Source organism: Molossus molossus, unplaced genomic scaffold, assembly GCF_014108415.1.
Source record: "Molossus molossus isolate mMolMol1 unplaced genomic scaffold, mMolMol1.p scaffold_m16_p_16, whole genome shotgun sequence".
Classification (NCBI taxonomy): Eukaryota; Metazoa; Chordata; class Mammalia; order Chiroptera; family Molossidae; genus Molossus; species Molossus molossus.
The window spans coordinates 60,698,673-60,715,686 of NW_023425351.1; the positions used below are offsets into that span (position 1 = coordinate 60,698,673).

The 17,014-nt window shown below is 46.5% G+C and overlaps 1 protein-coding gene across 1 annotated transcript in view; it reads right to left on the minus strand.

The window, feature by feature from the left end:
- Positions 1 to 17,014, minus strand: part of SNTB1 (syntrophin beta 1) — a 200,848-nt gene that overhangs the window by 11,241 nt on the left and 172,593 nt on the right. The window contains exon 4 of the mRNA XM_036264495.1: positions 14,516 to 14,655. Within this exon, the coding sequence (XP_036120388.1) occupies positions 14,516 to 14,655 (140 nt within the window). The remainder of the gene's footprint in view (positions 1 to 14,515; positions 14,656 to 17,014) is intronic.

Sequence of the window (17,014 nt, forward strand, 5' to 3'; positions counted from 1 at the left end):
AAAAGAAAAGAAAAAAAAACACAAACTTTTAGCTATAAAATGAACAAGGATCTAATGTACAGCTGGTGATGACAGTTATTAACACTGTGTTGTATACTTGAAATTTCCTAAGAGTATAGATTTTAAGTGTGCTCACCCCCCCCAAACCCCAGTAATCATGTGAGGTGATGTATTCATTAACTTGATTATGGTAATCATTTCACATGTATATCAAACAGTCAAGCCATTGTACACTTCTATATATGATGATATTTGTCAACTATATCAATATAAAACAAAAAGCAGTTTCATGAATCTCATTTAGAGATGAGTCCAGGACAGTGTGAGGAGAACCGTCTGCTCACACGGGCACCCCCACACGGGAACTGAACATGTAGACACAGTACAATTTGTCGAGGGACAAGGGCACTTTGTAGTACGTGACAAATGTAATGGGAAGCTGCCAGAGGGTCCCAAATGTCATGAGGGTAAAGGAAACAGAAGGCATTCTCAGACGCTCAGTGTAGGCATTGTTTGTTTTTTGTTTTTGTTTTTAGTTAAATGCATTGGAGTAACACTGGTCTAAGTGTACGTTTCTATGATACATGATCTGTTCAGTGAGTGCATTGTGTGCACACCACCCAAAGTCAAATCGTCTTCCATCATCATACATTTCACCCCCTTCACCCTTCACTACCCCCACCTCCTTCCCTCTGGGAACCATACTGTTGTCTGTGCCTGTGAGTTTCAGTTTTATATCCTCACTCATATTGCATATGAGTGAAATCATATGGTTTTAGCTTTTTCTGACTGAAGTGTTCGCTTAGCATAATATTCTCAAGGTCCATCCATGTTGTTGCAAATGACAGTATTTCATCTTTTCTCATGGCCAAGTAGTATTCCATAGTATATATGTACCACGTCTTTATCCAGTACTTTATTGACAATAAAGACACTTTGGTTGCCTCCATGTCTTGGCCACCATGAATAATGCTACAATGAACATAGGGGTGCATATATTTTTGCAAATAAATGATTTTGAGTTTTTTGTTTAGATACCCAGAAGCAATCGAAGATCAGGGGAAAATTCATTGGGAAAGGCATAGATAAAAAGCACAAATTTATACTGTTTTCTTAAATGCTCAAAAGTGTTTTCATACTCCAAGGTGTTTAAGTTTTAGTTGCTTTAAGAAATCTATCCAGTTCCTCCTTTTTAACATCTTAAGATCTGTGGAAGTTAGACATATCTGGCAGAGTTCATGGTAAACTGAAAAGGGACTCAGGTTTGAGAAGCATTAAAGCCTGCATTAGAACCTCATCCTGCCATTTGGTAAGTGTTCCGAGAATCATTACCGCATACGTTACTGTAAGAAAATGAAACAATCTAGGTACCGCATGTAGTTTAGAACCATAGCAATGCTCAGGATTATTTCCACCTCCGTCCCATCCTCGGTTTTCTTCCTTTTTCTTTTCTTTTATTGATTTTTAGAGAGAGAGAAGCATCAGTGTGAGAGAAACATCAACTGGCTGCCTTCTGCACACCCCATACCAGGGACTGAGCCAGCAACCCGGGCACGTGCCCCAGCTGGAATCAAACCTGCAACCTTTTGGTGCACGGGACGACGCCCAGCCAACAGAGCCACACTCGCCAAGGCCTCAGTTTTCTTATTTTGAAAGCATAATCCCTGCCTCAGATGATTAGGATTAAATATAATAAAATATATAAAGCACTTATTCCAGTATTTAGTACATCATAGTAAGCATTCAAGAAAAACGAGTTCCCTTATGCCTTCCCTAGCCTAACAGGCTTACTTCTAGCCCCTCAGTTTCCACCCAGGGGACACAGACTCTGTTGAAATCCAGGGCCAGCATAAATGCAACAGAAAGGTACAAGTGAAGTGAGTAAAAGATATACCACCCTCATGGAGAATGTCACTTTTTGTGTGAATTTCCTACCGATACTTGTTTTTTGAGAGAGAGAGAGAAAGACTATAAAAATGAAGCCAGTAATAACTGGAAAATGCAATTTGTTAGAAAATTGACATTTGCTAGGTCTGCGTATAAGGAATAAAGTTACTTAGAGTGTAACAATGTATGAGACCCTTGTACCTAGCCGACCGACACCATGCACGGGGAGTCCTTGATGGGAAACTCGGCATGCAACAGGGAGCAATGTCGAGAACAGAGCCTTGGAGGGAGGGCTATTGGTGTACTTTATTGGTGGTTTTATCACCAGCTTCTCATTGATGGAAAAGAAAAGGAAAAATTCATTTTTCAACTATCCAAGTGTGAATGACCTGGTGGTCATATTAACGGACAAGTTGGTCTGTTATCTGAAGAAGAGCGAACATGCTGAATCATGTGTTCTTTTGACTATGCCAATGCTGGCTAATGAAACCTACAGGACTGTATATAAACCGAGAGTTACAGCAAACCGTCTTTGCTGCTGCCTCATGTCATACTGGGAACAAAGGATCCTTTTCCCACCTTAAAATCAAGTGAACTGTATCAGGTACCCACAGGGTGGGTATGAGATTACACAGACCTTGAACATATATGTAAATGTGAGAAGATGTGTATCGAAAAGCTCTAGATGTGCAATTCAAGTATGTAAAAGAAAAGCTTGGGAACACTTTTATTAAGATGTCGAGAGACATTTGATGGGTGATTTCATCTGATACCTTTTTTTTATTCCTAAATTTAAAAAAAAATTTTTTTCTTTATTGATTTTAGAGAGAGGGAAGGAGAGGGAGAGAGAGATAGAAACATCCATGAGAGAGAACATCGACTGGCTGCCTCCTGCATGCCCCTCACTGGGGATTGGGCTCATAACCTGGGCATGTGCCCTGACTGGGAATCGAATCGGCGACCTCTTGGTGCATGGGTCGATGTTCAACCACTGAGCCATACCGGTCGGGCTCTAAATTTTTCTCTAAACAACATATACTACACAATTTAAAGATTCACTTTAAAAGGCTTTAAGACTGAAGTGAACCTAAATCTTCCACTCTGGTTTTTAGGATGAGGACTTTCATTGCATAGAAAAGTGTGTTCCTTCTGACTGTGTGGCATTCCTGTTTTGCTTGTTGTTGGTTTGACTATGGCAATTCAGTGTTGGAATACTAGATGAGCTCATCTCTGCCCTTTTTGGCATTTGTTTGGGTCTGGGTTATTCTAAACTGTCCATGTCTAGCTCCTCCTACCTAATGCCTGCTGGCTGTGGTTATAGAATAGCCTTTCTCAGAATGAAGTTAACTGATCCATGTGGGATGAAATCTATATCTGTGGCCTCATCGATCCCTTCAGAACTGACTGGCTTCCACAAATGAGACAGGCAAGATGCCGAGACCTGCAGCTTGAAGTTACAGGATCCTTTGTATTTGGGGTACTTTGCTGCTTTATGAAAAGTACGATTTTGAGATCCGAGCCTGAGTCGGGTGCGAGGGGGGCCCAGGAAGGTGTGGCATTTGGAAGAGCACACAGGTGCTCAGAGGAACCAAGTCCTTGCCAGGAAGGTTACTCAGCCAGGCACTGGAAGGACCGTCACTACATGAGAGAAACTCTGGGGGGACCTGTGGGAAATCAGGGAGAACAAGTGAGAGATTGGAAGACAGGAAAAGTGGAAATGATATCTGGTTTCAGAACAGGGAAGAAAGATTCTGTGACACCTGTCCCCAAGCCGGATTCTGTCGTGGATTTTTTAACTAATCATTTTTACCATGGAAAAGAGGAAGCAGTAGTTTGTGAGAACCTATGTGGCTTCCTTATAGTCAATGGTTTTTTTCAGAAACTAGATACTAGAAAAGTAATATAGGAACTGAACATTCAGGTAAAAATATTGGCAAAGTGTTCTTCAATATTCATTTGGACTTTAAAAGGAATAAGTGTTGGTTTACAGCTTATCAGTCAAATGACTACTGTGCTAACTGACCATAGCCATTATGAGTCCATTTAATTAGGGATGGAGGCAGAGCTATGGCCTCAGACCTACCCTGTTAAACATTTTTATCAATGATGTATGAAGTGATAGAGCACATGGACATTAAATCAGCGGGTGATCCAAAACTGGTAATAAGAGGAAGCATACATTAAGGATGTAACATTGGTAAGCACAGTGGTTAGAGCCAGAAACAACACAACTAGAAGGAGGGAGACATGGTATAGAAGCATCGCTGGACATTTAGTTGATAGTTGACTCAACCCAGAGCTACTAACACACAACACTGATGTGAACTTACTGCACGACTGGAATGGAATAAGAGGACAGTCCTGTGTCCCCTGTGCTATCAGACCATGCCTGAGACACACCACTCTTTTTGTTCTGTGAATCCCTTTGGCAGTATAATGAAACCCATGGACTCCACGTCTGAATAGTGTAAATTCATAAAGTAAATAGAGCCACAAAGGAAACCAGTGAGCCAGAAATACAGTTGCATCTCAATGTCATGATGTTGGAAGACAATGACCAGAACAGCAGAGCACCCAAAACCACTTCATAAAGAGCACAGTTTGGAGACATCCTGTCTGGAGAAGAGAAGACTGCGTGAGAAATGAGAAGGAGGAGGAAGGGGTAAGCGTAAAGGTCTGCAGTACCTGTGGAAGTGTTTGAGCACAGGCTGGTCAGTGAAAACGTCCCAGGGATGGACGAGAAAGTCATCACCTTGGGAGTCCATGGTTTGATCAAACCTTCCCTAGACCTTGGTCCTTCCAGGAAGAAGCAGACTTGAAGCACATGCTTTGTTTCTTGAGCTCTAAGGTGAGGCTGCCTAAGCTGGCAGCCAGCAGGTCCTCGGGCACCCATTCTGTAAGGTTTGAGGCTCATATGTCAAAGTTGATAGCTGGGAAAGGAGATGTTGCGAATAACACACCTGCCGTTGACAGCACAGCCATCTGTTGGTGCTCAAGACCAAGAAGAGCATGATCTCCAGGTAATCCCTCTCTGGGCTCCCACGCGTCGTGTGCAGTCCATTTACCCCATGACTGGACGATGACCACCGCATCTCCCTCACCAGACCTTCAAGGTAGGAGCCAATCATCTCTCATTGATTCCACGGTGTCTCGCATCCTACCTGACACACGTTAAGTGTTCAGTTCATGCAATTCATGCTGGTGACTATCCGAATGCAAGGTTTTTTCAAAACGTTTCTAAAATGTGAGTTCGAGGTGGCAAGAAAGTGCACAGACACACACACAGACACAGTTGACCTATGTGGAAATGCTTTGAAAATGTGGGTCAGTGAAAGGCCTCCTAATAGACCCTTCATTTGCAGACCACATTGGGCAACACATTAGTGTGGCCAGATTCCGGACACCAAGTACGAAGTAATTGGAGGTGGGACACTAAGATGCCAAAAGTCACCATGTAGACGTTTGGAAGGGTAGGGCTAAGGACAGTCTGTCTGCCCGAGGTTTTCCCATCCTGCCAGGAACAGCCTCTTTACATTCCTCCCAAGATTCTTCCCAAAGATCTCATCCGCAGTCTCAGGAGGGACTCTGAAATAGCTATTATTTATCTGCAATTATTTTACATTTTAAGCTATTTGTGTATCCTTAAAAGTATGACCATCTGTCTCTTATCTGTGGCAGGAACTAAGCCACAGCAACCACGAAAATGCTGTCTCCCAGGAGAAAATAACTTTCTTCCCCAGCCAGAAACATACTGGCACCCTGGGACGGACTTTCAAGCTACAGTTCACACCCAATTCCACGTCTTATCTGAAATGGCTTGAGAAGTCCAAGGACATGCTTCACTCCCTGGTTGCGAAATTCAGATGCACATCCCCACGGCTGAAGCCAAGTTTGGAAGCAAAGCCACGAACTCCAGCAAGATTTTACACTTCGTCTTAGCCAGGACTGTCCATTAGTGAAAACATGAATAGGACCAGATTATATTAGAAAGTGGAGCCTGATACAGAATATGTAGTAACAACCATTGTTATAATTAGTTCAACCAAGGCAGGACTTTCTGATCACGCCTTGCTGTATGCCCGTCACCTAGAACAATCCCAGGCGCATGCAAGCACTTGGTAAATATTTGTTAAATGGATGACTACATGACTAGCTAGACTACGAGAAGGAATTGATGACTAGAATGAGATATTATAACTTCACGCTCACCCTGAGTCCCTCAGCCACACAAAATAGTAGCTAATGCTAAATCCAAAGAACTTGGGTTTACGTCCACTCAATGCTAGTTTCCAGATTCATCCAGTTCTGCAAAAAAGTGATTTTGAAAGGTAACAGAGATGACATGTTCTAGGAGACTAGTCTAACACACATGCCCTGTTTCTTCTTTCCATTTTTTGCAACTGGTATTTTTCATAGTGGTTTGATTATTTAGAGAGTCGGAGTTATGTTTTTTCCAACTGAGAGTAGGTGATCATTTTATAAAAAAAAAATGAAAGTCATTAAGATTTCAAATTCATGGCCAGCAGGGATCCAGTATACATGTAAAGAACTGTATATAAATGAAATGGATCTCTAACCTAAGTACAAAGAAAGGGTGAAATGTGTTAACACTACTTCAATGCCCAGAGTGGTGGGTCTGAGAAGCTATGGCTATGTGATAGGCCCACTTTTGGGTCAAATTCTTTGTCCAAGACTTGGCGGAACTTGGCAGTAGACATACTCATTCCTGCAGGAGGCCAGGCCAAATGTTTCTCTATCAATACCTGGTACGAGGCCACATATTGGTCTGAATCTTCAGATCTGCCCTTTTGTCTGACTGGTTTTGATAAAAACAAAAACTAACAAACCTGTCTCACCAAGTACACTGATGCACTAATTTAATTCTGGAGAGGTGTTACAGAAAGTTGGCTAAAATATGCCACACAAAAACATTACCATTAATATCCTTAATTAAAACAAAAACAATTGCAGCACATAGATTTAGCCAAATTAGTAAAATTACATATTAGGTAACTTGGTTGCTAAGCAATATTGCATCCTCATTTTACTTAATTGCTGTAATTAACATTTCCCAGCAGATGCTACAATGCAAGCCACAGGAAAAAAAAGGAAAACTCGGGTTTGGTGCCCACGAGCACTCATCCAGGGGCCACCTCTAATGCAGCCCAGCAGTCAACAGACACGGGGCAGAAAATGATGGGGAAAGAATCACTAGTAAGGACCCAACCGTCAGGTAAGAGGGGCTGCCCAGGTACCAACCCCCACCCCCTCAGCCAAGAGTAGCTGAACAATTGCCTCATTTCTGTCTTCTAACCTTCTTTAGTTTGCATATAGTGGTGAAAGAGTTTGACAAGGTCCCATCTCTGGGAAAGTTTTTTATCATTGAGGAATACTGACTATAGGCGAAGACTAACTTAATGTAGGAGAATAAGCAGCAAAGAGATGGAAGACAAGTGTTGACTGTTTCGTGGAATTTTCTGGGTGGATTTTCAGAGACAAGGGATTGTCCTCCATATCGTCTCCATGGTCTCATGACCTTCCATGGCCAGCTGCCGGCAGTAGTATGCAGGGAGGGGAGCAGATGCCTACTAGGTGAAAGGTTGCATTGATACACTATCACTGTGACTTTAAAAGTGGCATCGTGAGCTCCACTTCACAAATGAGAAATCCATGGTTCTGAGTGGTTAAGTAGCTGCCCAGGATCACATAGTATATGTCCAGAATCTGAACCCAGGTCCACATGACTACAGAGTCTGTATCTTTCCATCATACCAGGAAAAGGGGCCACGTTCTGGCTTGTCAACTACAGGTAGAAAGCGAAGAGAAGAGAGACAGTATAATGACTTCATGTCATCCATGGGTTTAAACCATCTGTGTACTTACCTTCCCCAAGGTCAACAAGACTCAATCTGACTGATGTTCTCACCCCTTAATGGTCCAACACCTTGATAAGTTTTTCCTTCTAAGTTAATAGTCTTTTTATTATTTAGCAGGCTGAGAGCTCTAGTTGTTAAATATATTCTTCATAGTTTCTGGTCATCTCTTACATATTCCCTTTATCCATCTATGCTTTAATGAGTCCAACACAGATCACAATGTGTATAGAAAGAATGTGGTTTATACAAAGATCTTCAAGAACTTCTCTGTGTAAGATAATGACAATTAAAATTAGTCCTATTTTAGTGGGAAAATAAACCATGAGTAAATAACTTGGACAATTAGCTCTTATAAAACCTGGCTTTATCTCTTACATTTGGCTTTTTTTTAAAAAAAAAAGTCCCCTACCATCAGCCCCTAGTACAAGGTTGGCCCCTAACAAGAGCTTTTTAAATATTTCGTAAACAGGACATTCTTGCCCCAAGAAGAAGGGCACTGCTTGGCCACCTGCCTGTGTGTCGTTACAAACAGCGTTTCAGAACTAGCTTTGTGGCATGACTGAGGAGCTCCAGTCTCCCCGTTTCTGTCTCACACTTCTCTCCGCAACATGTCTCATGTCTTTAAGACACTATGAGTCCCTGATAAATGAAGTATTACATGCAGGATCAAATATGTCCAATAACTTATCAGTCACCCATGCATTTATTTCAATTATTTTCTACAATCTTAAAAATTGCTAACATTTGTCAATCACTCATTATGTCTCACTCATATGCTAAACATTTACATGCACTGTCTCAATTGATCCTATCAATAACTGTATGAATAGAAGATACGACTGCCCCCTTCATGACGAGGCTTGAATTCAGAGGTTGATATTTTGCCCAGTATCACATTGCAAGTAGAGGGCTTAGGATTCAACTCCTGGTTTGTCTGATGCCAAAGTCCATGGACCTCCCCACTCTGCCAATTTCTACCAACTCTGAGGAGCTTCCAGACTGGTCAGAGGGAGCACCAGGCATGTGGGGACACATGGGGTGGACAGGTGTGCAGGCAAACCCATACTTTTCGGTTTGACAGTGTAGATCCTCCCGCCTACCCTAGGGAATGCCATGGCAAGTGCCCACATTCCTTACGCGTGAGGCAGCCTCCCAGGCCTGGTGTGAAAACCACAGGCGGGCTGTGATATAAATGCCTGACAGATGCACTGGCAAACTTCCCAGCGGAAGGCATTCCTAAAATGTCTGGGGCTGGCCCGAGGCAGCGCTACCTTTAGCACTTAGAAGCAGGTTGGTTCTTGAGCCCCCTGGTTGCACTACCACAGCGATTTCCCACCTTCTTCATCTCAGGGCACACGTGAACCAATTACTACAATTCTGGAGCGCACAAACAGTGGTTTTCCGACCTGACAAAACATATAGGTGTAGTTTTGACTTATTCACACCAGATGGCTATTGTGTTGGCTGTTGTCTTTTTTGGACAATCTAAGGGAAAAGAGGTCAGTGCCCCTGGGTGAACAGTTGGGGGTCACATGTTTGAAAATCACTGTGCTACACGGTTAGTAGAAACAGTGTCTCCGCGTCCCCAGCGGTATCAAAGGACAGAAGTACACGTTCATCGGTTCCTTTCTCTGCTCCTGCAAACCCTTCCCAGGCCCCAGGTCAGAGAACAGGGCTGTGACCAGCGTCCCTGGATTTACAAGCTCTGTACTTCTGAACCTCTCGCCGACAAGCTGGATGCGCAGGACTGCTGGGCTCGGCGTCCTCTCGAGTTCCAGAAACATCGTGACCTTCATCCTTGCTCTCTGTAGACCTATCTCACTTGCCGATTTTGACCACAGTGACAGAAACCAACATACTGACTCCATATGGGCAAGATTTTTTAAAAATATTCAGCAACATCAAATAAGCTTTGGGTAAGCAGAAAATGTTTCCCAAGGACTCATAAAAAGCCGAGGGACGAGAATAGCTAGAACTTCAACGTGTTTGCAGACTGCCCGAGTGCGCTGCTATAAATTGCACCAATAACGCGCTGCAGTACCACAGACACTCGCCAGAGGGGGCGGCGACGACTGGTCAATGTCTGTGCCTGGTGGTCGCCACCAAGAACACGTGGGCATGTCTGGGCCACTGCTATGAACACAATCAAATTTTCACCTTCCAGAAAAATACAAATTAGATGGACCTGGGCCTAAAACAAACAAACAAAAATACCTAAACAAATACACAAATCAACTCTGGACTGTCGGAGGGAGTAGCTCAATTTTAGAAGAAACCTGTTTCTTACTGGCAGGAAGTAGTCCCGGCCAGGTCTTCTTGTGCAAGCACAGTCTCTGACATTCTGAATCATGCTTCCCGGCACCGCCCAGGCGGAGGCAAGGGGCTGGCCCATCGCTCAGTCCTGCTGTGTGCCAGGCGTCCTGCTAAATAACACTGCACTTAATGCCATCGCTATCGATCAGCTTCTACCCATCACCGCCCCGTCAACTCTACGTTGAAGCCTTAACCCTCAATGAAACTATATTTAGAGATAGGGCCAATAATATTTAGAAATAGGGCCAATAAGGAGGTCATTACGATTAAGTGAGGTCAAAGGGGAGGGGCCCTGCTCTGATGGGATTAGCGTCCTTAAAAGAAGAGACACCAGGGAGATCTCTCTCCCCCCGAGTGTGCACCAAGAAGTCATGGGAACACGCAGCAAGACGGCCAGCACCTTTACAAAGCAAGAGGAGAGCTCTCACCAGAAACTGACCATGCTGGCCCCTGGCCTTGGACTCCCAGCCTCCAGATCTGTGAGAGAGTGATCGTCTTTTGCTGAAGCCACCAATCCATGGCATTTCGCGGTGGCAGCGGAGCTGACTAGTGCAGTCATCATCTTTTTGTCGTCATACCCACTCTGCGGTAGATGTGAGGACTAAGTTGTCAGGAAGGCCCAGGAAATGTTTCTGTGATACACTCAGCGTATTCAAAGAGCCACTACACCCCAGGGAATTAGAACATGCTCTTGGGAGGCCGCAGGGTGACTCAGAACAGAACCTCAGGTCTGTCTTCCTAGCTGGGGGTGAATTACTTCACCTCTTAGCTCCTCAGTTTGCTTGTCTGTGAACTGGAAATGAAACCTAAACCTCCTGGGGTTGTGAGGGTTAACTGTGGGAACACGGAGGGCTGCATCTGCCCAGTGCTTGTCGGAAACAGGGTGGGGTTCATGACGCCCACCCTGGATGCTGAGTCAGAATCTCCAGGAAGCGTCCTTGGGCCGAGGATCTTTCAGAAACCCCATCTCATTCTTAAACTGGATTAGTTCTGCAAACTCCGACAGAACCCACGTAAAGCGCTTGGCCTTGACCCAGTCTCCCTTCACAAAGGTCAGCCGTGGGTTCATTACCGCCTGGTCTGTAGTAAGTCCTCACTTACCACTGTCAACAGGTTCTGGGAAACTGTAACTTTAAGGGAAACGATGTAATAACAAAACCCCACTTTACCACCAACTAATTGACATACAGAAATATGCTGCAGGAGCTTAATTCATGTTTAAATCCATTAGCCTGTCGACTACGTTAAGTGGGGACTCAACTGTATTTGTAAACAGAACCACCATGGCCTTCTGGATAATGTCACTCAGGATGATGGATTAGTGCACATGCTCTAACCCAATTTCCCAAGATGGCTTTATACCCACTAGGAAAAAGTAGGCTTTACGTTTAACATGTGTGTATATTACTGTTTGTAAATCATGCCTCACTAGAAGATTTTTAAAAATAAATTTTAAAAAGACAGAACTCCCCTTCTTTAGAAAAATGAACTCAACGACAAATGATGCTACCAGACAGGCTGTGCCCAAATGCTCGTCTGTAAAGGACACCGTTTCACACGTGATCGCACAGAACACCCGGGAAGTAAAGGAAGGAGTCACGTGATGGACGTAAAGCTGTGGCTGGGGAGCAGCCAATGGGAGGACGGGGTGGCCTCGGTAATGAAGGGTCCAGAGCTTCCCTTTGGTGTCTCCCACTCCTGGCAGAATCACACGCTGCAGCCCAGCCGCCGACCTCGAGAGCTGGCTCCACCCGCGAGGACAGATCGCTTCCTTCCGCTGGGATGACCCTACCCCAGGGCGTCTCCTTCACAAGCCACCCGAAGCTACAGGAGGGTCATCTCCGCAGCATGGTTGCTCGGGAAAAGGGGGGGGGGTGCTTCTCCTTGTTTGTGTGCTTTCCCAGGGTCTTCTTCTAGGCACATCCCCAGAGTCATGGAAGGAAACGGACCCTGACTGATGCACGTGCAAACCAGGGTGGATGATGCAGAAGCCAGGAGGCCAGTTACAAAGCGAGTCCCCGAAGCCCGGCTCCCCCTGGGCCGGAGACGCAGGCATTCACCGAGCGCAGCTGGCGCCTGAGCCTGAGCCGGAGGGGCGCTCGGCCTGGGCGGGAGCCTCATCCTGGTGGGAGAAAAACGGGCGGAAACTCCAGCTCTTTCCCCGGCTGCTGCTCCGGAGCGCGCAGCAAACGGCCTACGAGCTTGAGAGGATGAGGTCAGAATGGCCACTGCCGGCCTAACACCGCGGACAGACTGCCTCGCGGGCTACCAGGAGATCAGGGGCACGGTGAGGGGCCTGATTTTTCTGTTTTATCCTCACCCGAGGACATTTTTTGTTCAGATAGAGTGGGAAGGAGAGAGAGAGAGAGAGAGAGAGAGAGAGAGAGAGAGAAACATCGATGTGAAAGGGACACATGGAGTGGCTGCCACCCACATGACCCAACCGGGGCCGGGGACAAACCGCAACGGAGGTACGTGCCCTTATTGGGAACCGAACCCATCTCTCTGGACCACAGGCCGACGCTCTAACCACGGAGCCAAACCGTCCAGGGCAGCGTCCTGATTTGATCACTGCTCATAGGGCTCATAGACACATCTAATAACACAGTCTTTTGCGGGTCAGAGGTCAGGCTGGGTCGTTTGGGAAAGGGCAGTAAGTTGGGAGGTGAATGTCACCTTTGGATCTGCTTTATGTTCAGACAGTGGACCCCGAGTGTTTATGCTGCACCCGGTTTTCTGAATGAGCACAGTTTGCACAGAGGGGTTTCCGTTTTTCTAGGTCCGTATGGGATGCAGGTTGACGATTCTAGGCTCTTCACGTGCTTTGTTCACAAGCCAGACCTTACGTCCCTGTGGGGTGGGAGCCTGGAACGGGTGCATTTGGTGCCCCCCACCCAATCCTCCACGGATGGCATTTACTGTGTCTCTGCTCCCATCCCCCTCTCTGGAAACTTGGCTTTTTTCATTCCAAGAGGCAGGGGTCCAATTTCTCTCCCCAGTCACCGGACTACAGTGACCGTGGTCTAACCTTCCTTTGGTTTCAGTTGTGAGAATCTCAGACGCTGAACATCAGTCCCCGTGGATGGGGCCTGCGCATGCAAACCACAGACGGGATGGGGACGGGGCTGGATTTGCATGGACCCCAAGACAGAGCCTGGATCTTCGTGTGGACATTTAAGGATGTTTGGATTCTGATGATTGAGGTTTTGTTGTAAATACAGAATAGCTATCGTGCCAAAGATTTTGAGGTTTAGGAAACTCAAACATTAAATTACTATTTTGTATTATTTTTCATTATTTCTAAGTGATGTGGGCCTGGTTCCGAGCCCCTGAAGGTTTCCTCCATCTACCTCTGGGGCCAGTGACTGCCATCCTCGGGTCACCCTGCTGGTCTCCGTAATCACCCAGCAGTGGAAGTCAGAGCTTGAAGGAGTTTGGGCTCTCCTCACAACCACCGTTTCAGGGTGTCAGCCTTGCTCTGCCGCAGGCTCCTTCCCTTCCCTGCACCTGACCTTGACCGTTGGGCCCCCTCAGTCCCTCCAGAATGGGGAACCCGCCTTGTTTCTCTATTTTTTGCTCAGGACAGATGCCCCAACACCTCTACTCCACTCTGTCTATAGGACCAAACTCCTTCCAGAGTGTGTCTCATGTTGTTCAATGACTCATCCCACAGACATGTAAGGGCCCAGTCCTGCCAGGCACTGTGCCCGGGAGGCCACAGATACGCACCGCATTAGCATTCCCAGCTCTGGGTAAAGAAACAAAGGTGTAGGAGTAATGAAAACGGTGCCCGTTATCATGAAGCATGTACAGAAAGAGGTGGCAAGAAGCCAGGTCTGGGAGTTGTCAGCTACTTGGAGGTGAGACCAGGTTTGACAAGCTTTTGTGCTCAGGATATAGGCCTTCAAAGAAGGGGGTGAGCGTATGATGCATTTAGATAGCACGTCACCCGAGCAATCATGCACACGGAAGGTCCTCAGGAACAGATGGACCCGGGCAGCCCCACTTCCACAGGAAGCATCACACAGCTGGGGAGAAGCTGGTCGTGGAGACTTGGGCTAAGCCAGCTGTACAAAGCACAGCGGGACATTCACCTATGACATTCTCTGTGCTCCCCAGGGAAGGCACTTGCTTGATCCTTCTTTCTTCCTGAACTTCAGGATTGTAAACACATGTGCACAGCTCATCTCCAAGGGGATGGGGTGCACAGCCAGGAGGCGACTAGGCTGGGACCTCCTCACAGGCGTCACCGTGCCTTCAGGACGGATGAGCACTTTGTTCTTTGTCTCTGCGCTGCCCCATGTTCGGCCATCATTGCTAACTAATCTGGCTAAAAACGGGTGGTTCTCCTGCCGCAGTGGTACACAGTCATATAAGGTACTGAACGAAATGCATTCGACTGAAACAGTTTCAAACCACAGACACAAAGTCACGGCTACCTGGTGGCGAGAAGAGGGTACATGTGAACCGGGCTGAACCAGGCCTCCTTCCTCCGGGGCATGCTGTCATAGATTAAAAGGTCCTTCTCGGTCAGAACCACCAGGGCCGGCTTCCACTGCTTCTCGCTCTCCCCGGGCACCTGAAACGGAGAAAGCAGAGAACTGGCAAACGGCAGCCTCAGGAAAGGGTGGGCGAGGCGACGTGGGCATCCCCTGCACCAGAGACCCGACGGGGGGAATGTCTCTCGGATCAGATCGCAAGGTTACCGTGAGAAGAAACCACTCATGGTCTCGTGCTGCTCAGTCTGTGGAGATAGGTTTTCTCAGCGCCCTGGGATGAATAGTCAACGCCGCCAAGCAGCAGCCAGCCCAGCGGCCAGGCAGCTGCCCCAGTTTCTCACCCGCCAGGCGGCACTGGAAATGCTGTTCTGTGGGGGGCGCGGATGCCTGCGACACCACTTTTCTCATGAAACGGGGAGGCTTGCACGCTTTGGAATCAATATCCAAAGGCAAAGGTCTGTCTGAACAAGTATGAGCGGTCACAGACTCCTCCCCCGTCTCTCACTCTTAGATTGTTTTTGCGATGCAGGCACCCTCCTGTTCTAGAATGTTTAGTTCTCTTCACTGAAGATAATTCTTTAACGCAAGGATTGAGATGACCCAGCAGGGAGGGGTCTGAGAGGATCCAAGCATCACGTGGATGACTGGACCAGATGACCCTGAAAGTCCCTGCCGATCTTGGTAGTCTGTGTAGCTCAGATCGTATCCGACCCCCTAGACGTTCTTCTGGCTATGAAAACGCCCTGCTTCCAATCTGGGCCCTGGGATGCATCCTGATGCTTGGTTTGGAAAAACTCGAAGCTCTAGCCATGCAACTCAAAGCAGGGATCACGTTCCGGGGTATCAGCACCACCTGAGAGCTTGCTCGGGCCCATCCCAGACTGTTGAATCAGAATCTGTATTTTAACAAGATCTTCGAATGATTCCTATACTTGTTAAAGATTCAGCAGGGCTGCTCCAGAGGAGGTTAAGATGGCCTGTGAGACTGGCAACCAACTCAGTGAAAATTCAACCCTCTTGCAACAAACCACTACCCAAAATCTACTCAGAATTAAACCAGATAGTAAGCTAAATAAATAATAACGCGAACTCCTTCCCTTTCCCTTGCACTGAGGTGGAAGGTCTGTGCGGCTTTAGGAATGAGTGATCAAAGCAGAGATGTGCAGGTGGTGGAAGCGATGCGCTTTGTAGGTTCTGTCATTTTATAGGCTGCCTAGGTCCGAGTCCCTGCTCCATTATTTATTATCTGTGAGACTTTGGGCCAATTCTTCTCTGGGCTTCTGCTTCCTCACTGATAAGGAGAACAGCGTATACAACAGTGGCCAAGAGTGCTGGCCTGGAGCTAGAATACCTGGACATAAATCACAGCTCCACAATGTGCTAGCTGTGGGATCTGGGGCAAGTCAGTGAATCTCTGTATCTCAGTTTTTGTTTCTGTAAAATGGGGACATAACGGCACTTAGACCAGAGGGTGGTTATGAGGATTGGGTTAAGATGTCTAAATGCCTGGCACGGTGCAGAATCAGCAGTATTCAGAGCCAGCTAAGGAGACGTGCCCACAGTGCTCAGGCAGGCGAAAGGGGACAGCACCTGGCAGATGGCAAGTCCTTCGTGAAACGGAGGGTAGTGGAACCACGGCAGACTCCCCGATTTCTAAAGTTGTCGAAAAGAGGTGTGCTTTGGAAACGGCAACAATATAACAAAGTGACGATCTTCCCTGGGAGAAAATATAAGGCAAGCCCAGAATATCTTTGTTGCTGACAACCTCAATGCGTTCTCCTTGGATCCTTTCCAAAGTTCTCCCAAGAATCTGTCACACGGTGATCACCTTTATTATTGAATGCCCCTCCTTCAACAAGTCCAAATAAAGCCTCCTTTTCTGGAAGGAAGAAAGCCCCCGTGAAGCTATTCATACTGGACGGTAAATGGTGGCCTGGTTTATTTCTCCCTTTATGCATTTTATGAATATTTAAGCCTATTTCATTTCCCGGCAAAACAACAGCATCGTCCAGAGCTCCGCATGAATTGTTAGAGAAAGAAATGCACCAGACCCTACCAGGCGACTAAGTTACAGTCCCAACGCATGAAGTGGTTGTGAGGTTTGGAGTCCATCTTTCTCCAGCCTCTAGTGAATTACTTTTCCAGCTCATTAAACAAGACCGGGGAAGCCACAAACAATCCCCCCGAAGTGCCGATCTACTTAACTAGTCAGATTGGATCCACTGACTTCGCCTGGAAGCAGTCATTTCAAAGTCCACCCCACTGGGCATCATTCTTCAACAACAACATGAAGTCTGCGAAAGACACCTCACCAGCCAGCACCAATAGTACAATGCAGACCTTTCCAGTGGCAGGATCTCAGACTCACCCACATGTCAAGAGCTATGCACAGGTGTGAAAGTGTGTTTGGGCATCTGTAATGACCAAACTCTTCTAGGT